General features: G+C 36.4%; 6 protein-coding genes across 8 annotated transcripts in view; 2 read left to right on the forward strand and 4 right to left on the reverse strand.

Moving 5' to 3' along the window:
* The window catches only part of LOC108363580 (probable methylmalonate-semialdehyde dehydrogenase [acylating], mitochondrial), a 5,844-nt gene extending 2,694 nt beyond the window's left edge, over positions 1–3,150 (reverse strand). Inside the window, exon 1 of one of the 3 annotated variants that reach the window (XM_017616972.1) lies at positions 2,972–3,150. In XM_017616972.1, the coding sequence (XP_017472461.1) occupies positions 2,972–3,001 (30 nt within the window). In that variant the 5' untranslated portion in view covers positions 3,002–3,150. Of the gene's footprint in view, positions 1–2,624; positions 2,856–2,895 lie in introns of those variants that run through there. The other 2 variants (XM_017616973.1, XM_017616974.1) reach the window with 2 other exon arrangements.
* Positions 3,151–3,900: 750 nt separating this feature from the next.
* LOC108363581 (uncharacterized) lies at positions 3,901–9,324 on the forward strand. The gene is made up of 3 exons (XM_017616975.1): positions 3,901–6,461; positions 8,411–8,548; positions 8,672–9,324. Exons 1-3 carry the CDS (start codon positions 5,148–5,150, stop codon positions 8,741–8,743), a joined length of 1,524 nt encoding a protein of 507 aa, XP_017472464.1. The 5' UTR covers positions 3,901–5,147; the 3' UTR covers positions 8,744–9,324.
* A 3,906-nt stretch (positions 9,325–13,230) lies between these two features.
* On the reverse strand, positions 13,231–17,294 carry LOC108363586 (probable phosphatase phospho2). The gene is made up of 2 exons (XM_017616979.1): positions 14,939–17,294; positions 13,231–14,840 (listed from the first exon to the last, which is right to left on the reverse strand). The coding sequence occupies exon 1, from the start codon at positions 16,102–16,104 to the stop codon at positions 15,289–15,291; it is 816 nt and encodes a 271-aa protein (XP_017472468.1). The 5' UTR covers positions 16,105–17,294; the 3' UTR covers positions 13,231–14,840; positions 14,939–15,288.
* Positions 17,295–17,373: 79 nt separating this feature from the next.
* Positions 17,374–19,169, reverse strand: LOC108363587 (GPN-loop GTPase 1). Its single transcript, XM_017616980.1, has 5 exons — positions 18,547–19,169; positions 18,260–18,489; positions 18,056–18,194; positions 17,797–17,999; positions 17,374–17,505 (listed from the first exon to the last, which is right to left on the reverse strand). Exons 1-4 carry the CDS (start codon positions 19,126–19,128, stop codon positions 17,808–17,810), a joined length of 1,143 nt encoding a protein of 380 aa, XP_017472469.1. The 5' UTR covers positions 19,129–19,169; the 3' UTR covers positions 17,374–17,505; positions 17,797–17,807.
* A 311-nt stretch (positions 19,170–19,480) lies between these two features.
* Positions 19,481–20,273, forward strand: LOC108363588 (glutaredoxin-related protein 5, mitochondrial-like). Its single transcript, XM_017616981.1, has 2 exons — positions 19,481–19,880; positions 19,937–20,273. The coding sequence occupies exons 1-2, from the start codon at positions 19,595–19,597 to the stop codon at positions 20,143–20,145; spliced, it is 495 nt and encodes a 164-aa protein (XP_017472470.1). The 5' UTR covers positions 19,481–19,594; the 3' UTR covers positions 20,146–20,273.
* Positions 20,274–21,222: 949 nt separating this feature from the next.
* LOC108363585 (myotubularin-related protein 10-B) lies at positions 21,223–25,766 on the reverse strand. The gene is made up of 2 exons (XM_017616978.1): positions 24,183–25,766; positions 21,223–23,767 (listed from the first exon to the last, which is right to left on the reverse strand). Exons 1-2 carry the CDS (start codon positions 24,246–24,248, stop codon positions 21,497–21,499), a joined length of 2,337 nt encoding a protein of 778 aa, XP_017472467.1. The 5' UTR covers positions 24,249–25,766; the 3' UTR covers positions 21,223–21,496.
* Between the last annotated feature and the right edge of the window lie 1,937 nt (positions 25,767–27,703).

Raw genomic sequence — 27,703 nt, forward strand, 5'->3', positions numbered from 1 at the left:
TTCTTCGAAAGAAAAGTAATACAACGAAATTGTTTCTTCGTAGAGAAGGGGAAATTTGTTGAAATTTCTAAAATTTTCACATTTTGTGTTAGCAGGTATTTTAAGTTAACAAAATAATAAGCACAATCTCATCGCTTAATTAGATTTATTTACTGCAATCATAGTACGTATGAGTGTGCAGGCATTGTTGCAAAAGTTTATCAAAGTTCTCTTATGTATGTAAGTACGTTTATATGCAAATACATATGTATGTTTATTGTATTTACTCTTTCCTTAATAAAATGTACAAGTACATATGTATATACATACAAATATATACAGTATCGGTCATATCTATAGCACCTCCATTTCAAAGTGATTTTATTTGCCACTATGGTAATTAACTCGTTTTTTCCAAACCGGTTTCCACCGAATAAATATCGAATAACCCGGATTTTTTACCAAACAAACCAGTTTTTTTCATTTCACACAAATCTCGACCTCTAAATAAAATTTTTGGGTTTTTAGAAGTTTTCAAGGCTTTTTCCAGTTTAAGGGAGACCCCTAAATTGAGAGATATACACTTTTACTCCAGCACCGAAGAAGTACTCTCGGAGGTTTACCTTTTTTTGATGTTGCTGGGGATAGGAATTGAACCATGGACCTCCCGAGTAGCAGTAGGCACATCTAAGCTGCCGGCTACTTCGGCAAGAGCACTTCTTAATTCCGAAAAAAGTCACATAAAAGGCAATAAAGTCTTAACAAACAAGTTAAAATAACACCAATCGCGAATTTTTCACTGATTTTTAATTGTTTTACTTTTGATCTAAAAAAAATTTGAGCTTATTTTGCTTTGCTCTTTTCTAAATAAAAGCTACCTTTATAAATAATAATGTTAATAGTTTTATTGTAATTTTTGGTCATGACTTCATACCTATCATTTATTATTTGAATATTTTTCGTCAGATGGAAATTAAACCCAGTAATCCCAATAATAGCAAAATTCAGTGTTAAATTTGAACTACATTTCTAACAATGATTCAAACAATTTTGATTTCGAATTGAAAAAGATTCTGTTTTAAAAAGTCCTGTTGCTTTTTTCCTAGGCAGTTGAATTTTATTTTTACTAACAACAAAATATTAGACTTACACGTGTAGGTGGAGATAGCGTTAAAATTTTATTTAGCGAATCATATATATGTATGCATGTACATATCGTCGTTTAAAGTAAAAAACCGCTTAACAAGAAAATGCAAAACCTTGTATGTGAAGTTTCCCAAGTTTTATAGGAGAGAGTAAAACTTGCCTTATTACGATTATCTCTTTTAACCCTAATTATCTCTTCTTATATCTTAGTACCGATATTTTAGTATGAATGGATAAGTGCTTGGAGCTTCCGGTGAGCAAATATATTTTTTGGTAGCAAATGTAAGTTACGAGGTTTTGCAGCACCACGTTACGCGGTTTTGTACTTTAAACGACGATGTGTATGTATTTATGTACTACTTAAATATAAACTTGAATGTTAGTAAATGTGTGCCGAAACCATAAAATGCATATATGTATGTATGTATACATACATACATACACTCATGGATAAAAAAATAGATGTGCGGAATTTTGACCAGTTTTGGTGTTTTTTTTAATTTAGTTTTGTTAATTTTTTATAAAAGTTTAAAAAGTTTATAAATCTATATTTCAAACTTTGTAAAAAATACATATAAAACTCACAAAACATTACAAATTTCAACGAAAAGTTCAAACTCTTTAATCAGAATTTTCAGAAAAAATTGTGTATGCAATTTTATACTCCATTGAATTTTAAATAAATAATTCAAAAATATAATGGGCCTATTCATAAAAAATAAAGTAGCTTTATAAAAGGTTTATAAATTGAAAAATGTATGAAAACGTCAATTTATAAAGCTCTATAAACCTTCTTTATTTTTAATGAATAAGGCCATTAACACTTCATCAAACTTTTAAATTATTACCAAAATTTCAAACTTTTTAACAAGAATTTTTAGAAACATTTTCTTGTGCAGTTTTATACAAAATTAAATTTTAAACAAACAATTAAAAAATAAAAAAAAATCATACAATTTAACAAACTTTCACTAAAATTTTAAACCTTTTAATACGAATTTTTAGACAAAAAATGTGCAAAACTAGCACATTAAATTTTAGTAAAATAAAATGCATGTTTAAAGAGGCTGAGAGTTCGCATTGATTTTTTATACTTTTTTCTTTTGCTGGCGGTTCTATGCATTTTCTTCCACATGAAGTATGCTCGTAATATTTTATTTTTAATTAAAAAGTTTTTTAATTTTTTGTGCAAAGTTTTGCTATATAACGAGCTAGACTTTTAATTAATTAAAACTCGTAATTTTTTTGATTTAAAGTTTTTTTTTAAATTTTTTATACAAAAGTTCATTATATAAGCTAGACTTTTAATTACTTAATAAAATTAAATAAATAAAAGAAAAATAGCTAAAACTGGTCAAAATTTCGCATACCTATTTTTTTGTCCTTAAGTGTATGTTGTTTACAAATACACTTGTAAATATGTACTTGTGTTCCGGCATTGTTGCCGATAAACAACAATTTAATTATATACATGTGTATGTATGTATATAGATACATACTTATGCGAATTCGTGTATGGCTCCATCTATTAATGTATGCAGTTTTGTTCTTGTTTGAGTACTAGCGGGCACGCGTGCTTTAAAAACAAGAAATAACAGAAAAAACCATATCAAAAATTTCTCCATACCACGAACCACGGATCTGCCTTCTACTAAGTTGCGTAACAAAATAATAATAAAAATTCTTTTGTCGCACGCGGCTTTTGAGCAAAACAAAAGCAAATACAAATTGAGAACTGCTCCGATATCACTACTACTACTATTTACATACTTGATTGCAAACGCTCATTTACATGGATGCAACTGCACTCTCACCCCTGCCGTTACAATTCACAAAATTATCTCACCTCAGCGCCAATTAAGCGAACTAAAGACATTTTGCCAACAATTGTCCACGTCACAGCGAAATAGTTAAGAAAAAATATAATCAAAATCGCTTTCTCGCAAGCACAGTCGAAAAGAGAATGAACCAGACCAGCCGGTGGCTCCACTAAAACTGAAATGTCTTTCGACTGCCAGGCACTTGCAAAGTTAATCATGATTTTTCCAAATCGTCAATAGTGCCAGCTGAGCGGACAATCTCGAGCAGGTTGTCTCTATTCCAATAGGGGGGCCAATTCGGCGCTCTAGAGCGTTTACTTAGAGAGCCCATCATTTATAGATATTTGTTTATGAGCGCATACAAACGAACGGCGCTCGAACGATATCGTACATTATAGAAGAGGGTATTAAGCGTGCTGGAATGTAGAGTAAACATGAAATAAAACTTTGAAGTAAACTCAATGTTGCAAACATTAAAAACCAAAAACCTACAAGTTCATTTCTTTAAACGGTGTTTATCTGCAATGACCAGTATCACGATTCAAATCCATAAATTTTAGCTTAGCGACTATTTAGCAAATGAGCAAAATTGGAAAAATTAAAGGAGCTCACTGCTTTGGGGGCCTGTTCATTCCAGACGAGAGAGAGAATCGAAAGTTACGTTTTGTGTTTTTTAATTTCTCAAACTTAATTGAAATTTTAATGATACTTGACTGCTTCGATTGATTCAATTTAAAAAAAAAAAACATTCTATTAAATAATTCTGATTTCTATCTTATTTACTCGTACTCAGAAACCATGAAAACTTATTTTGACCTATTTTATTACGCTTTTCTCCATTTTTCCATTGACTAACAGTCACTAATGTACATACATATAATACATTATTACAGTTTTTTACTTGTGACAATTGGAGGTTTAATTTTACTATTAAAATATTATACATCATCGTAGTTACCACCCAGTTTGTTTCATATCGTTCCGTTCCGCGCTAGCTAGCACCCCAAGTACTCTCCTTACTGCTGTTACACCGTTAAATCGCAAGCAAGGATATGCCTCAGCAATATCAGCATTGCCAGTTGCAATTACATACTCGTACGAACGTAGTATCTGAAATGCCAAAATTGGCCGGTTAAACCACAAAAGCGGTGATGACAATACAGCTGCCTCAACGCCAAGCGGAAACCGCTCGCACTCGCAATAAGTTGCTCTCGCTTCACTTCAAGTGAGCAAGGAATACGTCCACAGGTCCTTTTTATTGATTTTTCGCTGCCAAGTGGAAAAGTCAAACTTGGAGTATTTGTCAAATACTCAACTTAAGTGGCTGACAGTGAATGCTTATTGACGAGTACACACAAAATTAGCATATTTGACACGAATTGCTGTTTTGCGAAAAAGTGTTGGTGTTACAGCATATCTACAACAAGAAGAGTTAATTTGAGAATAAATCTTGGCAGAAAATATAAAAAAAATATATATATATAACTCGACCAGTGTCTTTGTGCTTTGTGTCTCTGCAATTAAGAATCATTGTATTTGTGTGCAGAGCCAGCAATGCAAAAACAGCCGAAGTGAAAAATTCAATCAAAAAAAGGAAACGTCCTTCGACTTTGACTCCATTTTGAAAACAATTTGTGTTTGAATAGAAAGTGTTGGGGGGAAAAAGTGTACAAAATCTGCTGAAAATTGCCACATTCTGTGCAAGGAACAGAAAACCATACAATCCCGCCGTTCTCCTCCCCCTTCAAGCTGCGGAGCTAAAGAAAAAGTAGGAAACCAAGACAATTAAGTGTTTCAGTGCTCCAACCTACCCCACGCGACGACTGGCGTCTAACCACAACGGCAGCCTACTCTCCCTCCGTGTTGGCAATTAACTACAGCTTGTTGTGCAAGCCAGCCGCTTGTTGTTGTGCTCCTTTTCCACTTAGTTTCCTGATGTGAAACAAGTATATTGTTTAATCAATAACGAATAGAGCGATTTGCGAGCACCACCGCCACCATCACCGCGACTCCCAGTTCCAACACATCCATATCCGCGTTGCATTTGTGTGTGAGTGTGTGTTGAGAATATAATATTGCTAAGCCGTCGCGCACCCTCGCAATGCAAAGGCAGTTGCAAACTATTTAGACGACCGATAGTTTAGCGTACGTTTGGTGAGCCCCTGCAAACCACCCCTCGACGCCACCATTCGCGTCGCAAAAATGTACAAGACGGTGCGGCATGGCGAAAACAGCCTACAGTATACGATACTGCCACAGAACGATGACTTTCGCATTGAGGGCAAGCTATCGAGCGCAGGCAACAATTGCAGCGGCGCTGCTGGCCGCAAAGGCAAGGCGCGGCGCCCCAGACGACGCTCATTCTTCGCTTACTTGGGCTTGATTTTCATCTGCACCGTTATTATAGGTGCTATATTGGTGCCGTTCCTAGTGTCGGCCGAATGCTTGCCCAATCCCACTGAGTGGTTTCTGAAGACGAAGGCAGCACTATCACATGGCGGCGGCATAAATGGACTACACAGGAACGTTGGCGGACCGAGAGAAGCTTTGCGTAGGACGGGCGAAAATGGTGGCGGCCACCACCTACCGCAACACAACAGCGCCGCGAGCATTGGTCAGAAAGTGGAAATTATCAATAGCGACGGCGTAGAGAAAATCATTTTGCGCGTCAATAAAACGCAAGCGGAGCCGAAACTAAATGATACCAAGGACAGGCCAGTTGGATATGTGTCGGATAAGGAGGAGCAGCCGCCAACAGAGGAAACCAATGCAGCTGCTGCTGATAAAAGAATGGATGGAAGAACAGAACCACAAAAGGATATTGTCACAGTGGGAAAGGATGACGCGATTGCGATCACAACCACAATGCCGGCCCCAAATATCGGTGCTGGAGATGGGCTTGGCCTGCCAAATAAGGCAGAGCCACCACTGGAAGCGAATAATTTTGTTTCGGAAGTGCGTTTCGATTCAGGCAGCATGCAGTCATTGCCTGGTGTTCCGCCCACCATCGTGGTGACCACCACGATGCACATACAGCCTGCTCAAAATGGTAACCAATTTAACGGCAACAATAATGTGGGCAACAATGGCGTACCAAGTCGTCCGTTACAAAATGGCCCCGCACCCGCAATACGTCCAACAACGTCCTTTTCGACCACCAGCATTTATTCGCCACATGCACCCGCTGCAGCCTCTGCACCAGCTGCAGCTACATTTAATGTCAACACGATTTCAAATCAAAACGCCAGCGCTGTAGTCTTACCCACCATTACGACACGCATCATGCAATTGCCGCTGCTCAAGTCTACGGCTAAGAAGCCCATCATACCGCCGGTGCTGGCGCGCCCCAATTCGGAAGCTATACCGCCAAGGCAGTCCGATAACAGTGGCGCAGATGCGAATGGCGCTAATGAGCCGCTAAAAGTGAATGCCGCAGATGTTGTGGAGACTAAAGACGCTGACTGGATACAATCGCATTGGCCTTACATTGATCCGTCGACCTACTTTCAGTGGACCGTAAGCACGACAAGACATTTTATTTTTGTTATTTTTTTTTATAAAATATGGTTCATGCTTTAACCAAGACAATATAAATCAAAATTTCAAACTTTATACAGAGCTTAGAGAAATGTTCATCAAAAAAGTACAAAGAGCCGTTTGCAAAAAAAAAATAAATCAACGGGACTTTTTAACGGGAAAATTTAACAGACTATAAAACAGCATGCCCTAAAAGTTCAGATTAAACAGCTCAAAATTTTGGTTAAAGCACGAACCATATTTTTACAAAAAAAAACATAAAAAGAAATTTTAACTGAAAAGACCTGTGGTGTGTGGTTAAACACAAATATTTAATAAAAATCACCATATACTCAGTTTTTCTTCCCACTGTATATGTATCTCGAAGCTGAGTCAGATTTCGCGTAACATAAAATCTTCGTGAAAAGAATTAACAAGTGCGGGTATTGATTACACTGGATCACAAATTTTAGTTTGGTTTTTGTTCTCCAGACGCCACTATCCAATTTCTATGGAGAATTGCTTGATGATTCCGAAAATCGAGTTAATTTTTTTTTCTATCGATGCGTTTTCAAGATATTTGCAATTTACCGTTGTTCAGCTGAAAACAAAAAGTATTTCCACTTAATCACTATATCTTACGAACCAATTTAAAAATCTGAAAAGGCGATACGTCAAATCAAATTTTTGAAAATCTGACAACAGATTCATAATCAGAAAGCTCAGAACCCCACTGGAAACGAGTTTTTACCCTTCACAATGTTTAAAACGTTCAGTATCAACATTTTAATTTTAGTACTTTTTTTTAATTTAATCGCCATATTTGATCCGCCATTTTGAATTAAAAAAAATCTAGAGTGCCGGGTCTCGAATAAATCCAATCATTTTTTTTTAAATGGATCGCCATTTTGCATCCGCCAGTTTGAATTTTGAAAAACTGACTTCAGATTCCTAATTAGCAACCCCAGAAACCCCCTGGTAACAAGTTTCAACCCATGACAATGCGTAAATCGTTCAGTATCAACGTTTTAATTTTACTTTATTTCCTTTTTCTTTTCTTTATCTTTTCGAGAGCATATCTTCGGGCACTAGGCCCATTCTAACTACCCAAGACAGGTATGTAATTAAGGGAATGTTCCCCAATAATACCAGGGTAAATATATATATAAAATCACATTTTTAGCTGCATTTTAATATGTCAAGGAAATAAAAAATTGAGAACATCAGCGCTTTTATAAAAAACCTACCAGCGCGACCTCTAACAAAAATTTGTTTTCAAAATAAAAAAAACACGTTTTTTATCACAAATAACAATAATTTGAGGTAGCGTTTATGAATTTCCAAAAAAAAAAAAATTTTTTTAACCACTCTAATGTAGTATATACGGTCGATGTAGAATTTTGGTAGCTTTCACTTGCCGTAGTTAATAACTTATCTATAGCATAAAATATTAACTCGATTTTCGGAATCAGCGAGCAATTCTATATAGGTATTGGATAGTGGCATTCTCCGAACATTTTTGCTGTAAACCAGTGTAATTAAAGCAACAAAATTTTCAATTTTACAAAGTTCTGAATAAAAAGTTGAAAATCATTATGAAAATTTTTTGAATTTTTTGTGAACTTTATATAAAGTGTGAAACTTTAATTCATATGGTTTATATTAAGATTGAACTATATTTTGCTAAATAATTAATGCAAAAAATTTGTCATGCAAATAATTGTGAATATTATATTAGAATAAGGTGTACACTTTCATTTCTCGCCTAGTGTATGACCTTAGTTAGCTGTTATTAAGGTGAATTATTAATTATAACTAACATAACCCTGGAAAGTATACATACATACATACGTATGTTAACCTAACTGTTAAATCATAATTTGCAATTCTTATCATTAATTAATAATTTTTTTTTTCAACATCTTTCCACCCGCTGCTCTACTTTAAAGGGGTACAAGGAGGACAGCGTTTTATTGCCTGCATTACTGGGTTTCGCCTTAACTGGCATGATTCTAATAATTGCGGTCTGCTTGGTGGCACGCAACAAACGCGCCATCGTCTCCTCGGTGCGCAAGCGGAATCGCAATGTAAGTAGAGTAAAGCTCGCCACCAGTAAAGAAAATAAGAATTTTACTTTTTCTTGCTTGCGAATTCATTTTTTATTTATTTTTTTTTTTATTATTAATTTTCTGTTTTTCTTTCGATTTTAGGATGTCGAAGAGGCCGGTGCGGATGATAATACAACACTGCTAACCAACGCTAATCTCTCCGATGAGGACTAAACTATGCAGCGCGTCTTTACTAGTTTGACTTAACGCCACTCTACTTAAATAAATGACACACATACATACATACGTACAAAAGTGCTTACATAACTATATGACGGCATAAAAAAAAATCCAAGTTTCGCCTGCTTCTAACCAATATCTGCAAAATTCAATAGTACGTATGAGTGTGTGTGTGGCCAGCATGGAAAGAAAATGAAACGGAGCCACCTAACTAAGCACCCTCAACAATTGCCCACGTTTTCATTAATAACGTTCGTGCGCGATGCACATGGGGTTTAAATATGTATGTACGTACTATCTACATACATATTGGGATCCGCTGCTGTTTGCGTGACGACTAGCCACCAATAAGAGTTTAAACAGCTTATACTTTGCAGTCTTGAACCAAGTTCTTTGCCTGGTCTGAGCTGGGATGGGAGGTATAATAATAAGTCACATGAAATTCGATTAGAGTAAATATGTATCCATTCGTTAGTGTGTATATTCAACACATATAACCAACGCTCACACAGGACACAATCAGCATTACTTCAAAAAAAAAAAAAACACATTTGAAACTTTTAAATTAAACTATTGAAACCAATTAGTATTACCTAGTTATGAACATACATACATACATAAGTTTGTTCGAGCATATTTATATATTTGTTAAACAAATTGAATAATTTACTTTTTGCCCAAACAAATGAAGTTTTGTCATACATAAAAGCAAATCGACGTTCAAATATTAAGCTCCCAAATTGTATCGAGCCTTAACCGCCAAAATAACGTAAACGACATTTTTTTCAAAAGTTTCTTTTTGATGCAGAAATGCATCTAGATGCTCTAGGAATATTTCGGCAACAAAAAAAAAATTTTTGAAAAAAATGTCGCTTATGTTATTTTGGCGGTTAGGGCTCGGTATGTTCACTGCAAACAAAAAAAAGCATAACAAGACTGTTTGTTTTGATTTTAATTTAAAGACTTTTGGCACATATGTACATATGTATGTATGTCTGCACATATCGTTACCTTAATATAGAAAAGCTCTATCTAACAATTTTATTGCTTTACGGAGTAGTTATAAAAATTTATAAAAATCAAAGTTCTGCGGTGTCGAATTTCTTCAAAACACTGTAACTTATTTAATGATGTAGGAGTTACATACTTTTAAATTTTGTTTTGATCCTTAGTGAGTAATCTTGCGTCTTTTTTACAAAGCGGAATTTCGAAATAAAATGAGTTAAGGCCTTTCTATATAGAGGTAACGATATGTACATAAATGTACTTTACGTCTGTGTAAAATTCTAAGTTAAATAACAGAAAACATTTGAATTTGGAAAATTCGTTCTAAAGCTAAGGAAACTAAAGATTTCGATAGCATTTAAGTAAAATTTATAAAGTACAGTAAATATTATTTTTATTACCAATACATCAATATATGTGTATATTGAAGGAACATCCAATATACATAGATAATTACATATACTTTATGTACAATTTAATAACTTACAATGATTTAATGTAACAGGACAAAAGTTGTTCACGTAGGGCTGGCAAGCTATCGATAGTTTACGATACTATTGCCGAAACCTTGGAGAGTTTTTCGATAGTATCGGTTCATTTAAAGAGTGGCACTCCACAAAAAACGTTTGGGGGTTTTCAGGCCTTCAACATTTTATTCAGCTTATGAGAGCTGGAGATTTGCTCTAATAACAAGCGCTACTTCAAATAGGTTCGGAAAATTAATTGATCAATGAATTTAAAAAAAAAATATTACCCAAAATTCATTAAATAACCTCTTTCAGAACACATTTTCATACCATTTCTTTTTTTCCCCAGGGCTTGAGTTATGAGTTCCGTGATCGAATCGGCAATCGTATGAAAATAGTTTACGGAACTGATCGTATGCAAGGCAACATTGGAATTATGGCATACGTTCACTGACATATCGTAATTTTTCACAGATTCCCGGCGAATTATAATAGAAATTTTGATAAGTTAATGCCTTTTGGTTATTTGTAAACAAAATAGGTAGTTATTTAATTAGCGCTTGAAGAAATTCAAAGCGACAAATATTAAAGAAAGTCAAATGGAAGCCGAACTACTTTTTTGTTTAGAAAGTTCCCATTAGGAGGTTGATAAAAATAACATACGTATTGAGATATGACGGCTAAGGGATAAAAGCAATCTCTTGCTTTGCCACAAAATACGTAAGTAGTTTTGAACGTAAAACTTGTTGTTTAAATCTTGTTACATTAAACGAGCAATTATTGTATATATATATATATATATATATGTATATATGTATATATCCATAGGGTTCTTGGAAACGGCTCTAACGATTTTCTTTTGAAATTTTGTATACATATAATGTTTTGGATTTTAAGTTTATCTGAATAGGCATTATCACCGAGAAGACTCGTATAAGGTTGCCACCTATTCGAAATTAGTTGCAAATCAATTAAAACATCATAATATGGGTATCAAATGTAAGGTATTTAAAAGATCTCTAGTTCAAAAATATTTCTTATAGGGATGCCACCTATTTTGAATCGCATAGTGCAAAAGTTCTATTTTTTTGCGAATCGTAATTGATTTCATTTTCAAGAAGAGAAACTGTTCTGGATTCATAAGAAAACCGCTTTGATATGTATAGAATAAATGATTGCTAGACAAGGGAGAAAAAAGATGAAACGGTGGTTTCTGTCGTAAGTCGAAAGTCGAAAGTTGTTCAACCATCGACGATCGTGTCGATCGTATCGATATGTTTGCCAGCCCTATGTTCACGTAAACTCGAAAATTCGAAAAATTATCGAATTTTATAATCAATGCATCCACACACACACATACGCATGTATGTACTTATACATATGTAGTAAGTAAGCAAGTCAAAGCAACAATAAATTGAAAACTAAGAATCGTCCGCTATCTGCCATAGGCATTCAAAGTAGTACAGCGAGATTTGCTTTACGTGAGCAAAATCGTCTAAAAGTAAGCTAAATGCGGCATAAAAGCACATTTTTTTTTTTAACTCGCTTGAGCCACACAAATGTATCGCACTTGTAAAAAAATCGGTAATAACAATAAAAAAAAAAAAAATCAGTATACAACTCTGCTTAAATTCAAAATACTCACACCCGCTTTATATATATGTATGACCTATATATGTATGTACTTATTGTATCACCTAACGATTTATACTGTAAATGAACCGTATATTGTAGCGTAGTGGAAGAAATCTGTAGAAACCCCACACACACTCTGTAACGGTACTCATGAGTTACTAACGCATGTATGTATGCAGTTGAACAGCTGTTGAGGTATCTAATTTTTGAACTGAATGGATCCACAATAGAAGCAACAAAGCAAAGATTATAGGTAATTACAAATCGTAGTAGTTGAACAGAAAAATCATAAACTATTTTTGTAAGACGATGTGATAGCAATAGAGAAGCGTAATTAAAGTACACTTAAACACAAATGAGCACATACATACATACCTACATACTACATGATTATGATACATGCATATGTATTTGGTATATTCACAATAATGCGTACACGCGTAGATATACATATATGTGTAGTGCGTAGACATTTAAGTGCAATATGCTCCTTCGATTGTTTTAACATTTCGTATTGATTTATTATTTATTTATTTATTTTTAAGTTTTGATAATCTCGACGATACTAACAAATTTTTGCAATATCTGTTCAGCCAAAATATAGTGCTGAATGTTTGTAATACCAAATACATACATACATCCATACATACATACGTAAAATATGCATGCATGCATTATCGTTACTATCTATGCATTAAAGCTTTATTTTTTATATAAAAAAAAACATGAAATAAGAACAAAATTTAATCAATTCACATCGTGTTCCTTTATTTCCGTATTTAACTTAGAAATTCATAATTTTCGAAAACTCATTCCTCACAAGAGCCAGTTAGAAATCGCAATGATTATTATGTATGTACATTCATATTTTCCTTAAGATCATAATCACTATTATTTACATATACAGTTACACATATACATACATACATATGTACGTCTATATTGAATGTTTCTGCTTGTTATTGATACTCAAAACTAGTAAGAAATGACAAAATAAAGAAAAGCAAAATTGCAAACTATAGAGAAATCGGAATATTTAACTATATAATGCAAATGGTTACCTAATTGTTAACTACAATACAACATACCGTAAATACATATGTATGTAAACTGACAATGCAAGCAACAGTGGTAGTACACAAATTATAATTGTAATAGCAATCAAATGTATAACTTTTGTTGGCCGCTTTTTACAAATATGTATACACTTGTATTTATAAAAATGTATGTAATTCACATGAAATTATGCAAATCATATACATATGTATGTATGTACACACAACAATGCCGCTATATAGTAGAAGAACTCTTAAAAAAAACCAAAATATACATATTTATGTAAAAAAAAAAAACTTATTTATTTACATACATACATACATACATACATACATATGTACATTTGAAGTTCTACTGCAAATTCCAAACAGAAGTAAATAAAGTCCAAACCGAGTAACATATAAAACCGAAATCGTAATTGGCTTTAGCTCTTTTATTTGGCTAATATTTGAATCCTGCTTCACTGGCTCATTGATGGGAAAAAGACAGGGCTCGAATCGTCACATGCATGCTCTATAGTCCCACAACTTTTTATAAAAAATTGTACAAAAAACTTTATGAGAAATTCGCGCTTGAAGCTTTTAAGACAAAAATACACCGGTCGTACGACCTTTTTACAATCCAAATATCGCCCAACTCCCAGCAGCCACGACTCACTTTTCACATTTTTCTGAATTTTTGTGCGCAACTTTCAACCATCGGGTAAGTTTACTACGGCCAGAAAAGACAAAAATATTCTTTAATGCCATAACTTTCATTATTTATTCTCATGGCAACTTCAAATTTCTTTCAAATGAAATACCTTTGAATAAATACCTAAATCTAGAAACATTTGTTTTCAACAAACAATATGACAACCCTATTAACCCTGCAGTAGTCGCGTATGCGAGCGAGTCTTACGCGATCGATCGCCCTAAATTTTTTTCGGCAATGTGCATCGAGCAAAACCATCTGAAATAACAAGCGCCCATAAGCGGTAAGTAAGCTGCCGATCAGAAAATTCTCTCGTTTTCAGTTCTTATTTTGTTGTGCTCGCGTTATTCTTCGCCCGCGCAAATAATCATCCTTGCCGTTTGCCGCCCTGTTCGTCGACATTCTCTGCAATTCTGGGCGCCTAATATTTTTGCGTTGGCTTAAAACGCTGAAACGCCAATCGAACATAATAGTTCTGTCGCCTACCTCTCACTTTTGGGCGCCTAGTATTTTTTGTGCTAGAAAAATAATTTGTTTGGCGTCGCTCGGCATTTTTTCTTATCAAACAAAACCAGCTGAAACACCAGGCGGTCAGAATCGCCGGCAAGCCATTCAGAAGTAGGGAACAAAAAAAAACGTGGCGTAATTTTTGTCCTTTCGTCGTTCTCCCCGGACCAGGGTTGCGGTGTCGACTTTTCCATGGGAAGTGTTGCCAGACTTACATGGCAGCTTTGAGAAACTCTATTTGATCAAGGCTGTCGCCCCAACACCTTATCAATAATTCGGCTTGTACTTGACTTTGCAATATAAAATGTTTGCTAAGTTCAATTTTTCTGATGTTAAAAACTAATTTATCATTAATAATAACACTTTTCATTAATTTGGGTAGCAATGAAGAATGTGCAAATAGGTGCAATTTATGTCCATCGAGAAAGCACCCCTGCATATTACTTCTTTTTACCTTTTTCTTACCGCGCAAAAAGATCGTTTGTTTACCTTCGCTACATCCTTTGTTCTCCTTCGCGACCTCCTTCGCGCTTATGGGTGCCCGGTATTTTACCTGGCAGATGAATTCGGCCTTCCGTCAATGAGCAAGCACAATATTCCCGTCCTCCCAGGACTTGTGGGCGAACAAACCATTTCAGCCGAGACCTGTTTATATTTGGAGCTTAAGTTTACAAATTAGAGAAGTCTGTCTGGGATTTTTCCATATAAGAGATAAAAATTGACGTCATCTACGTAGTAAATAATCAAAGTATAAATGAAAATTTTCCGCTTATTTTCACACACATGCACGTATTTTATTAGCTGCAAAGATGCAGTTTTAATTAACCTCTAAAACGTCTAAAAAATATATCTATTTGCTTTCACGTCTGAATAGAGTATAGTGTTATCAATTAGCACACACGGCGTGCAATGCACGTCCAGCAAGTGGATATAATAATTTTTTCTTTTGTTGCTAGCATTACAAATATACATACATACTATACGTTATGTACCCCACACCTAAAACTTCTTTCACAAGTCGTTACCAATTTTAATTTACACCTATGGGAAATATTGAGTTAGTGATAACAATAATAACAATTACCAGATACGAGTAGCAGCTACACCATGATACTTGTTTAGTAGTGCGATTACCTACTTAGTTCAGTGTGTTTAAAAATGTTTAATGTCGCCAATTTACTCTAACGGCTTTTTAGTAGATTCAGCCCTCGCCTCTGTACCATCCCCATCTGTCAATGCGGTATCTCGTTCTGCCAATTGTTTCAGTAATTCAAAACCACTTTTCCAATTTACTACATCCGCACGTATATCCATTTTATCTCGATGTGTCGTTATCTTTTTATGCAGCGCAAAGTCACGCCGTGGACAGGCTATGTCGCCGTGACGCAATTTTAGTATCGGGTACAAGTCGTTGTGGCCATCCCCAACATAGATGATGCGCTCATAATGCGTATTATCGCGCAGATTTCGCTTTGCCACATAGTGTTCCAAGATCATGCCTTTGCATAGATTGGCAGCGCTCAGTTTGCACTCCGTCTGATGGTGGTAGGGTCGTACATGCAGCAAGCCGTCGCTGTCAAAGTGCGCTGGGTTTGTGAATATGCTCTCGAAGCAGTTTGCCAGGCCATGTGCCTCCAGCCATTCAGTTATGAAGATGGTGTTCGAGTCACTGATGATGATAAGGTCATATTTTTTCTCAGGCGCTTGGTGCAGCCGTTTAAGCAGCCGCACGAATCCAGGTACCTCCGGTATGCAGCGTATCTTTTCGCGTATCGATTGCGGCGAGTAGCATAGCTTATGCAAGCGTCGGAATACCTCAGCCATGTACTCTTGCCATCCTTGCTTGTGTATGATGGTGTCGCTGGGGAACTTATCGGCTGGCAGCAGGTCCCGCACCACTGTGTCTGTATTGTCGTCAACCACTGTGCAGTCGAAATCAAAGGCGACCAAGCGGCGCGAAACTCGCGGGAGCATCTTGCAGTTTGCCATCATCGCACGAATTCACTTTTGAAATAAACAATCGAATGCGAAATACCCAAAGCTTGTGGGTGAATGCAAGCATGCAGCTGATTTCTTACAGTTACGCTTTCCCAATTTTGCACATTGCACACGTGTATGAATGGTGAATAAGTGGGTGGAAAATTTTTGCACTATAGACCCACAACTTTTTATAAAAAATTGTACAAAAACTGTATGAGAAATTCGCGCTTGAAGCTTTTAAGACAAAAATACACCGGTCGTACGACCTTTTTACAATCCAAATATCGCCCAACTCCCAGCAGGCAGGACTCACCTTTAACATTTTTCTGAATTTTTGTGCGCAACTTTCAACCATCGGGTAGGTTTACTACAGCCAGAAATTTCTTCCAGATCAACAATTTTCGGGCACATTTTGTAAAAAATGTTTAATACAGATTTTATAGAAAAAAATGTGAAAAATCGCGCGTTAAGTCTTTCTTTCAGCTCAAAAAATGTATATAAAGATTTGCTGTAGAAACATTTTTATGTCTTCAAAAGATAGCTGCAGGCATGCCCTATAGACCCACAATTTTTTATAAAAAATTGTACAAAAACTTTATGAGATATTCGCGCTTGAAGCTTTTAAGACAAAAATACACCGGTCGTACGACCGTTTTACAATCCAAATATCGCCCAACTCCCAGCAGCCACGACTCACTTTTCACATTTTTCTGAATTTTTGTGCGCAACTTTCAACCATTTCTTCCAGATCAACAATGTTCGGGCACATTTTGTAAAAAATGTTTAATACAGATTTTATAGAAGAAAATGAGAAAAATTGCGCCTCAAGTCTTTCTTTCAGCCCAAAAACTGTATATAAAGATTTGCTGTAGAAACATTTTTAGGTCTTCATAAGATAGCTGCAGAAATGCTCTATAGACCCAGCAGAGAACGTTAACTGGACCCACAACAGCTTTTTCGAAAATCGCTCCAGAGCTTTTTGAATGGAACGCATTTGGAAAAGAAAATCTCCATTTTTCTCGTTTTTTTCTAAATAGAACTGACATTTATAATTTTTCCAACAAAAACGATATATTTGCGAAAAGCTCAAGGAATTTGACGTCGAGGCCAAAACGAAAGTTATTGGGTGATAAAAAATATCGAAATTATCGCGCCCTATTTTAGAATTCGGTTGAAAAACACCCTATCTCAGGTGCCGATTCAAAAACGCCCTATCGGCACAATTTCAATGTATTTTCGTTTGACATAGTGTGTTTTTGAACCGAATTCTGAGATAAGCGTTCTTCAACCAAATTCTGAGATAGGGCGTTTTCGAACTGGCTATCTAGATTGGACGATCTTCCACTCAGCCATCGAAATACAAGTAGTATCTTCCAGTACTCCAGGATTTAGTCAGAAATTGTAACCGGAAACCTAAGGGTGCAAAACAGTCCGTAATTTTCATTTAAATTTTAGTAGTCTAGTTAGCTCCGCATACGTGATATTTACAAATTTTGCAGAATTTACACCAAAATGTGTTTGGTACGCCACCTCATAAAAGATTTATTAAGAACGAAGCAGCTTTTCCTATATTTCTGACTATACGGGAACAGAGCTATTCAGACATGTTTTGCAATTCACTTCCGAGTGAATTTCAATAAAATGCGCTTTGAATTCAAATTGGCCGGGGTTGAAATTCACTCGGTAGTGAATTGCAGAACCTACCTGTTTATGTTTTATATTTCACTTTTGTTTATTTTATCCTTTTGAGCGTCTGTGTGCTTTTTTACAAACTGATTGAAATTTTGTTCCTCTATGTGGTCTTCGTTAAATGTTGGTGCTTCCTCTTCTTGCCCTTCTTCGTCTTCGGAACTTTCATTTCCCGGATGCTTCAAGTAAATATCGGTCAGTTCACGACCAACGGGAACCTACAATAAGACAAGGTTAATAAAATGCACATTAAATTTTTTAACATTTAATCTACCTCCTCCACAAAACCACCCAATGGCACTTCGGTTCCCTCGCCCTTGCTCTTCGCAATCGCTGCTAATTCCTCTTCCTTTCTTCGTGTTTCTTCTTTTAATTTTGCTTCTCGTAATTTATTGTACTCCGCTTTATAATCGCTACAATAGTTTTAATAAGTGATATTTTAAGATAAACGTAATAACTAAAAAATAATTAGTATTACCTTTCGTATTCCTTAGCACATTCTGCTACTAAACCATAAAAGCGATCAAATCCAATGCCTGTTTTTGACGATACTCCACAAGTCCGCAGATTCCTATAAAACTCATCGAGCGTCAGTGACATGGTTCGCGTCAAATTGCTTATATAATTTTGTTCTTTCTCCAGCGCCTCCTGAAAAGCCTCAAAGTCCGTCATCCACTCAACCGCGAAATCGTGATCTTGAACGTCGATCTATAAAAGAAACCAATCATGCAATGCAATTTAAATTTTTTTTTTAACTTGACTCACCTTATTAAGTGCTACGATAAAAGGTAAACGTGATTTATATAATATGGAACATGCGTACAGCATGTTGGACATAAATGTTGTTGGGCTGATAGAACGGACAACATCCATCACATAGACCACAACTGTTGGAAAAATAGTTGCTAATGCTTCAGTTATTATGGTACCAGAGGCGGACCAGGTAAACACCTCAATTTGTCCTGGAGTATCCAGTATACACCACTTGTGACCCTGTTGTCCAGCGCGCCTGATTAACTCAACCACCTTCTCAAACTTCGTAGCAAACAAATTCAAAGACGTTACTATTCCACCGTTTGGTCCAAGCTTATACTGTTTCATGACCTCTTTATAATTAACCGTGTCCCTAATGTCAATATTAGCATGGTAAGGAGTTTCCCGACACGCGGGATCGAGGTTTATCACATATGGCTTGAAATGATTAAATGAGAGCTGTGTGAGCTTCTGCACGAATGTTGTCTTTCCAGAGCCAGCCATGCCGAGCACAATCATACAAATCGGTGCTGATACGGGCTCTTGTTCTACGGAAATAGATGATGGAGTTGACCCAGAACTAGTGGACGCCATATTTTCGTTGAAAACCTCTTCTCGTTTTTTTAATAAAACAAACCAATTTCACAAAGACGGCGCAAAATGCCACAACAAAGGTGCCACTGGACTGCAATTTTTGGCAATTCTCTTGCTTTGCCACATGTTGGTTTATAAAAAGTTTTAAACGGAAGTTTACACAAACCATTCGCAGCGTGTGTGTGTGATAACACCGTCCCTTTTATATTGAAATTGTTAATTATATTTATTAAAGCTGAGACTTTCTAATGAAAAGCTATGATAAGCACAAAATTATGTATTTACAAAATTACAATTTTGAAAAATGTGGCAAACTTAAAAATAACTTAAAAAAAAGAGCAAAACATATCAAAAGCATATGTGATAATCGATCAGCTGATTGTCAAATCGGCGAAGAGATGAAAAAGTAATCGAAATTCGTGTTATTTAACAAAATTTTAAAGCAAATAAAAGTTGATATTTGAAAATGTCCGGAAGATTGATACTACGCCAACTTTTTCGACAGAGCATTATTGCGCACCGCGTACCTCTGCTTAAACGCTACGAAAACGCGTCTACAGCTTCTGGCAAGACAACCTTCAACAAAGACTCCCTGAAACAGCTTGTAAATACCAATAAGGTTGTCATCTTCATGAAAGGTAACCCGGAAGCACCCAAATGCGGCTTCAGCAATGCGGTGGTGCAAGTACTGCGCATGCATGGTGTTCAGTATGATGCTCACGATGTGCTGCAAAGCGACGAGTTGCGCCAAAGTAAGGCTTAAAATAAAGCATTTCCGGTATTCATATTAATCAAATTTCATTTTCAGGTATAAAAGAATTTTCCGATTGGCCTACTATCCCCCAGGTCTATATTAATGGAGAATTCGTTGGCGGTTGCGATATTTTATTGCAAATGCATCAAAGTGGCGATTTGATAGAAGAGTTGAAGAAAGTTGGAATAGAATCACTTTTACTGACGGAATCAAAAAATCTAGACAAAAATGAAACAAAAGGCAGTAGTACAGAAAATAAGTAAAGAATATAATATTGTAATATATTAGTCATAGGGAAAATTATTGCAATGTTTTGTTAGCCTCAAATATCCAATTCTTAATCCATAACTTGATATTCCTTACCTAAAAAATAAAAAACTAAAGAAATTTATTTATTTTATTATTCAATTTGGTTGTTTTCGGCTCTGCACGTGCTCTGGCTATGATTAAATTCGGCTAAAGCGAGAAGCTCCAATATCTTCACGTATGCCTGAATGGGGTTATGAATCTGCAGTAATCGCATGCAGTGTTGTCGATGTTCACCTAATAACATATTGGCGATAATGATAGCAATGGCGTAAGCAGCACGATGGTGCAACTGCTCTGAAGATGGGCGATTTCTTCTTCCACGAGGTGCCATTTCTACGCAAACAGAAATAAAGCTTAGATTTGTAATACGTCCAATTGAAATACGGTGCTAACTCGCACGAAGTTTTGCACCGGAAATTACAAAAGCCGTTATTTTGAGATGGCGAGAAAATCCAGGGATGTACATACCTCTAAGAGTTTGTAAAATCATTTAATGATTACTAGCTAGTGGATTTTGATTAGAACAAATGCAAGTTCGCCAAAAGGTACTTAATATTAAAAATTTAGTTTAACTTCACTTTATTATCGCTTTTATATCAATACATTGAATGCATTTTAAACATATTCATTTACTTATACTTCGGTTATAGATATTCGTGTATGCATAGAATATATGTGTTTAATAAAATATAATAAATATTTTAGTATTGCTAACAAATGTAGTTGGTTTTTACTTAGAGACACTGTTACAATGTAACGACATTCCGGCGAATACCTTTGATTATTATTTTAGTAGTTGGCTGAAATCGTTGTTTTATATCGGTCACAACCAAAACCATATAAAACACTGCTTTAGGAAACTTATAATTTCCAACGCAACTATTAAATGCACAAAAGTTTGCAAATAATATAAAAAACTATGTATGTATGTACTGAATAAGAATGGTTTTTTGTTAACACAACGGTCATTATTTAAATAAATTTTAGTGAAATTATAATTTACAGTCTGTATTAAATTATATTCCTATTCATTTTTTTCTAAATAAAAACTCAAATATCTCATTTGAAAATTAAAATAGCAAAAGATATTAATAATACTACAACGTTCCCGTATAAGGTGAAGTAAATTTAAAAAAAAAAATTCTTCAATTATGGAATTTAGCGAATTGTCTCCAACGAGTTTCGAAATTAAAGGCGTTTCACGTTTGTAATGAACAAAAAAAAACCAACTGGCACTTTCGAGTTTCGCTTGTTATTCTAATCCATTTCAGCTGCTTCAGATTCATAGTTATCCCGCTTTTTACGCTATGCGATTGACAACCGTTCCATAAATGAGCCTTCCAACAGGAATTCATTGCTATTCGTAAGAATATCGATCAATTGCTCGGATTCACCGGTATTTATACTGAAAGGGAAAAATGAGGAAATTTCTGGCAGCAACACACTGCTGTTCACTCCATTCAATGTGGCCGGCAGAGAAGTCTTTCGACGCCGTTCCACGCCATCGATCATTTCAATGCTGTTGCGTCTTTTAACAGCGTTATCTACGGGTGGCCGCTTTTCACCAGTGCGTTCGTAGTAAATGTCTGGCAGATCATCAAAGTCCTGAAGTTCTAAGCAACGTTGTAACTTAGCGATGTTGCTTAAAAGGAGACGATGATTTAGATCAATCTGTGGAAATCCACCGTGTTTGATTTCCAGAATAGGCATCCATCGATAGTAACACTGTTCCCATATTGCCAAATCGGCCATGCTGTGTTGTGGCTCCAAGTAACGATCCTTTGGTATAGTGGACGAGGTCACAAACAATTGCGGATTAATTGTGGTAAAACGTTGCTGCTGTCCCTGTCTAATTGATGGTATTTGTGCGAGTCCCGGTAGCATTATAGCACCCGCCGGTATCGCTATCGAACGACGGTTGTGTTGCTCCTGGCGCTGGCGTTGATAGAAAGGGTTTGTAAAGAAAACTTTGTCCTTCTCCGCAAACTGCTCTCCCCAATCCCAAACAGGACGCAACACCAGATTACCAATTCGCACGGCACGCGCCCGATCTGCTTCTGTATCGAATTGAAACGTGTCAAAAATAGGCAGAAAGCACGCGTCCCACAGGGTCGTTAGATACGTTTGGCTGTACTCAAATTCGTCTGGATACTGTTGCAGCAGTTGCCACACGCAGTCTAAAAACAGCAAAAAGACGGGACTTTCCTCCTCTTCCGCGGCATCCCCACGAACGTGACCCAATCGGGTCTGAAAGGGATGCTCCAATGCGATCCACTCCTTTTGCACCAGTGATTGGAATCCATCAATTGTCCGATATAAGGGATCTAATATTATTTGGGTCAGGCTTGACACAACACAGCACAAATCTCTGCCATTGGTCTCCTGCAATACGCATGTCGTTCCTGATCGCAGTGATTCAGCAGCCTCACATGAGTATCTCAGGCACAGTGACACATAAAAAATCCAATTCGACTTCTCTAAATTTGTTAAAAATTTGGAATCTTGCATTAGAAACTCTTGCGGACTTTCGGGCGTACATAGGCGTCGAAACTTCAGATATGCTCTTTGCACATCTTGGATACTAGGAAGACGATCTGTCAACTGCAGCAGTTTAAGTGTGCGTCGTTCATCACATTTTCTTACCAACTCAAGTGTCACGTTCTCGACTTTAGTGTCTTGCTGCATCGCAGGCTTCAATTCGGCCAAACGGACTAACGATGCGTTACCATAACCAAATACCCAAAAAGCCGCCCGTGAGTCGTAGAATGCTCGGGATAGGTCTAGAAATCTGTCAACTGTGCAGCATTTAGGGATGACAAAGTGAGGAGGCAGCGTATACTTTGGTGCTTGTAATAAATTTTGCAATTGGGGCACATTTTCGGCACTCACAACCTGCCACTCATTGGCCCCACATCGAATTAATTCTCGTGCCCAATCGTTTTTTGTGCTGTACATGGTCACGCTAGATTTGCCCAACATGGAATAATATGGCTCACGGTAACAGTATGCGAAACTCAGATCATGGCGTGATGGATAGGCGAATCGCGCCAGCGCCGAAGCAATAAGTTTACCATAATCAGAACCAGACCTCGACTGCTGGAAGGCGAATTTGAGGAGTCGAAAGTTCTTGCAAATAATATGAAGTGCTGTGATGCGGCTACTCATTACTTTTTGCTGTGCGTCGAGTTTTTTGCGTTTGTTACCGCCGCTGAGTGCTCGTACGCTTACTCTACCACCCTCCGCTAACTGGTAAACGTAGTCAATATTATTGAGTGTCACATCGTTGCGTTGGAGATATAAGTGTTCCTGGTATGATTCCTGTGGAAGAGTTTCTTGCTGTTGGCGCTGTAGGGGGACAAATGCCATTTTAAAATTCGTGACACTTAGCAAGCCAAATACCGCTTGTCGCGACATATCGAGTTCACTGCCCTCAGTAGGCGCAGGCATTATCGCAGAAAAAAGGTATGCAGGTGCTGATGCTACAACAAGTTCATTGGGTAACAAACGCGGTTTAGCTAAATGAAGGTCACGCAGCTCTGTTGGAAGCCAATCATCGCTGCCCTCTTGTCTAGGAATCTATTAAATAGAAAAAATATATAATTAAGCGGGATTTATGATTTTGACGGAAAAGTGATGTCAATGCAAGACCTACAGGCCTATCATCAATTCCGTCGGACAACGTCGGGAAATTGCTATTATGAATTCCGTCGTGATCACGAAAAACTCCCGCATATTCCAAATTCGTGAGATTGGTATCACTGATTTCGTGTTATTTTATTTTGCTTCAGAATTATTAAACCAAAACAAAAACCAAAGGCAGCAGTAACTACAAATAAGTCGGAATTGCTGATAGCCATTCTCCCTAATTCATGACGGGAGATTTTTTTACGACGGGAGTTCACTCGGAATCTGTGATAGGCCTGCCAGTAATGAATTTCGTTCGCCTTAAGCCCCGTAACCATTTCTAGTGTTACAAATTCATGGTACTTACATCTCCCGGAGAGGGTGCAACGTAACTTAAAAACGTATTTCGTTTCCGGTCGGATATGCTAGCCATATTTTGTGTTAATTACTTATTGTACGATTGTTATTATTATCACTCTTCCTCTGGCTAATGTCACCGTCCTCACATCCAATGTGTAAATATGTGCGTTGTTTGAATATTAATGCTTGGTATATTAAATATTGTTGCCTTATTACTTGTGGTTGTTCTGTTGTGTTGGTGGTTTCCGTTGTATCGCTACGGTATTGAGGTGCTTAGTGGGCGGGCGTGTTGCAAACTGCCGCACAATTACTGCGTCCGCCCTCTGCGTCAGCGACTGTACTTTAGGTTAAATCTATTTGGTTCGCTGTTTTTTGTCGCTAGCCTCTGCTTTGTATGAGATAAGTAATGATAGAACTTACCGTCGCGTAAAATGGATTGTTTTCTTTATTCGTATGGTGTCATCGTCAACATTATGGCATTTCATATGGTGCCGAGAAATCTATATTTAATTTTTTGTTGCTTTCACGTCTGGTAAACGCCTCATTATTGACAGTACATTTCTATATATAATATCGCTTTTCTGAACAATTTTTATAATTTTCACTAAACGGCAGACCTTAAATTTACTTTTTTTCCTTTACCCACTGTTTCCGAAATTCTTTTGCTTTTATGCTTTGGATGACATTCCTAAAATCGGTCCTGCAGGGTGGCATTGCATTCAGCATTTCTGCGTAAAGCCCAAACTACAAGAGCGCAGTGGCAGTGTCGTTTTTAAAAGTACTGTTTATTAAAATCGAAATCGAAAAGAAACAGAGAAAAAAAAATTGATCAAGTTAAAGCAACTCAGATAAGAAATCTCATGCAACACTTTTCAGGCAGAAATTCTCAAAACAGTTGATTGTTCTAAGTTACTCCATCAAAAAAGCTGGTGCAGAAAATCGTGCTCTAAGTTATTGCATCAAAAAAGCTGGGGCAAAAAATCGTGCTCTAAGTGGCTCCAGTTACACTTAGCGCAGGCTCATGAAACAGAAAGAAGAGCAAGTTAAAGCAGGAAATACCCTCATGAAACACAATTTTGTGAGATATCTTAACCTGGCGTAACCTAGAGCAGCTCATTAAACACGACTAAAATCAGCTGTTACTGCTACTCTTTCCCATAAACGAAAGACACAATATCACGCGAGAAGGAAAGAAAACAAAAAGCTATTCTGCCGTATCTTGAAATTGAACCGAAAAAAAAATCACCTGAAAATTTTAAATCCGCCCATAGTAAATACACGGAAAACAAAAATTAAAAGTGAACCGGTTCGGGGAAAACGAAACTCGTGATTTTTGGTTCATGACTCTTTCCCATGGACGAACGACACAAGATCGCGCAAGAACAAGGGAGTTGAGTCGATTTTTTAGCGGGTTCTATAATGTACTGAAATTCACTAATACTTCTACAAAAATCACCGTCCTCTCACATTTTCCTTACTAATCCTTATTGTAAGGGCCTGTGCCAATTAATAGAAGAGGAAATTTTGACAGATCAAAGTAAAAATTTTACATTTTTCGTGGTGAATACAAACGTCAGAATTTTACCTAGCTCATGGGCACGGTTGCCTTTTCCAATTTATTTTTCGGACCTAAAAATGGACCAAATGGTAAAAAATTGACCAACTTTTATTACATCGGGAAATTGAATGGAGTTCACTCCTCTTCATGAAGAAAATATGCCAATTCAGTTTTTATAACGATTTTTTTTTTATATTGCATCCGAAGTGCATTACAATTGTATATTATTATCATTATATTGTTTAAAGTTTTAAATTATAATTTGTTTCTTAATTTCGATACGTTTCCTATCGAAAATTTCAATATTGTGCCGAATACTGCGGCAACTCGAAGTGAACAACGAGCCTTGAGTGCGAGCGCAGGTATACAAAGCCGCTATCACGGTATAAGTTAAGTTATGTGCTGTTTTCGCTTACGCGTAAATGCATATTTAGCGCATTTAGCTCTAAATGCTCCTTTAAATGTACATTTGTCCATTCAAATTTCGTCACCTAATTGCAACTCCATTCTTGCATTAAGAATTTATATGCTAAAAGCAACCCTGTGATCTCTGAAAAATAACACAATTCCATGAACCAATTAGATCATAACATGAACGAAAGACACAAGATCACGTAAGAACAAGAGAGTGAAAAAAGTCGATTTTTTTTAGCGGGTTCTACGCCATCTTGTTTCACTGGAAAACGAGCGAAAAGTAAACAAAGCAAAGAAAACAACGAAAACCAAAATTAGCCAAAATTATTGTCAGCCACTTTAAACGCACAATTTAGGTAAAATGATGCAACAAAATGCTTTAAAATGTGTTGTCATGTTGAATTAACTCTTCTTTACTTGAATAAAAGTGTAAAATAGTGGTGCTTGGGATGTAAACAAACGCTCAGCTGACGAACCCGCTTTCGCAAACTTTTTTCTCAAAACCAGTTACAAATACAACGTCGCGTTCTTACGTGATCTTGTATTTTTGGTTCATGAATTCGAACATGGTTTAATGAGAAGTAGCAGCATTGATTTTTCGCGTAAGCTTTGCTAGCTGCGTTTCAGTGATCGGCGATGGAGATTTCATTTGTTATTTTACATTGTTTTGATAAAAAAAAAGACCCGCTAATCCAACATCAATGTTCTGCTGGTAGAAATCTGGCCCAATTCGTGCTCAACTATGTTTGTTTAGTTTCATAATTACTTTAGGCAATTTTTATTGATAACACCGACAAATTATTATATTACTCAAGCAAATTTTTGGTTATGGATAGAACAGTTCAAGCTTTTGTATTAAATTTGTAGTTAAATTTTTTTTTTAGTTTTTTAGTAGGTTTTTTAGCATAATTTCCTCTCCGTGCTAGATACAGATCTGAATAAGCGACTGGAACGCGGCTGCTCGTCAAAAGCATACAACTTCGAATTCGCGTAAATGTGCATTTGGTAAATGTGCATAAACGCACCTCCCACACCCCATTTTAGAGAGGACATGAACTGCTATTTTGAAAAATGTAAATCCCAACTGCCAAGGCCACTTATAGGTCCCTAGGGAGCCCTTAAAAAAATTGGAAAAAAATCACAATTTTTACTTGCGTGTTCGCCTGTTTCGAGTAAGTAAAGGCAATTACTTGAGCTTTCCGTGTTGCCGGACAAGAGTGGTGCCGCCAAGGATATATGATATTTCTTCTACACAAACGCGAGGACCCCAGACCCCAGAGGCTTCTATTGAAAAAGTTCATTCTTCGTAGGCGGCCTCTGGCCATGCTTAGGGTTTATAACCCTGAAGCGACGCCAACGCATATACAAAAGTAAAATCAATGGAAATCAAAATATTAATGATGTACTGGACTGTGTAAGTGCTTGTTTTTAAAGCAAAGAGTTAAAAACTGATTAATAAATAGTAAAATGTTTACAGCAGAATATCAAAACAGTGCAACAACTATTCAATTGCACGTTTTTACTAGTTTTGTGTTCAATATCTTTTTCTGCTAGTT

This window comes from Rhagoletis zephyria, unplaced genomic scaffold (genome assembly GCF_001687245.7).
Source record: "Rhagoletis zephyria isolate East Lansing unplaced genomic scaffold, Rhagoletis_zephyria_1.1 Rzeph_scaffold_01313, whole genome shotgun sequence".
Classification (NCBI taxonomy): Eukaryota; Metazoa; Arthropoda; class Insecta; order Diptera; family Tephritidae; genus Rhagoletis; species Rhagoletis zephyria.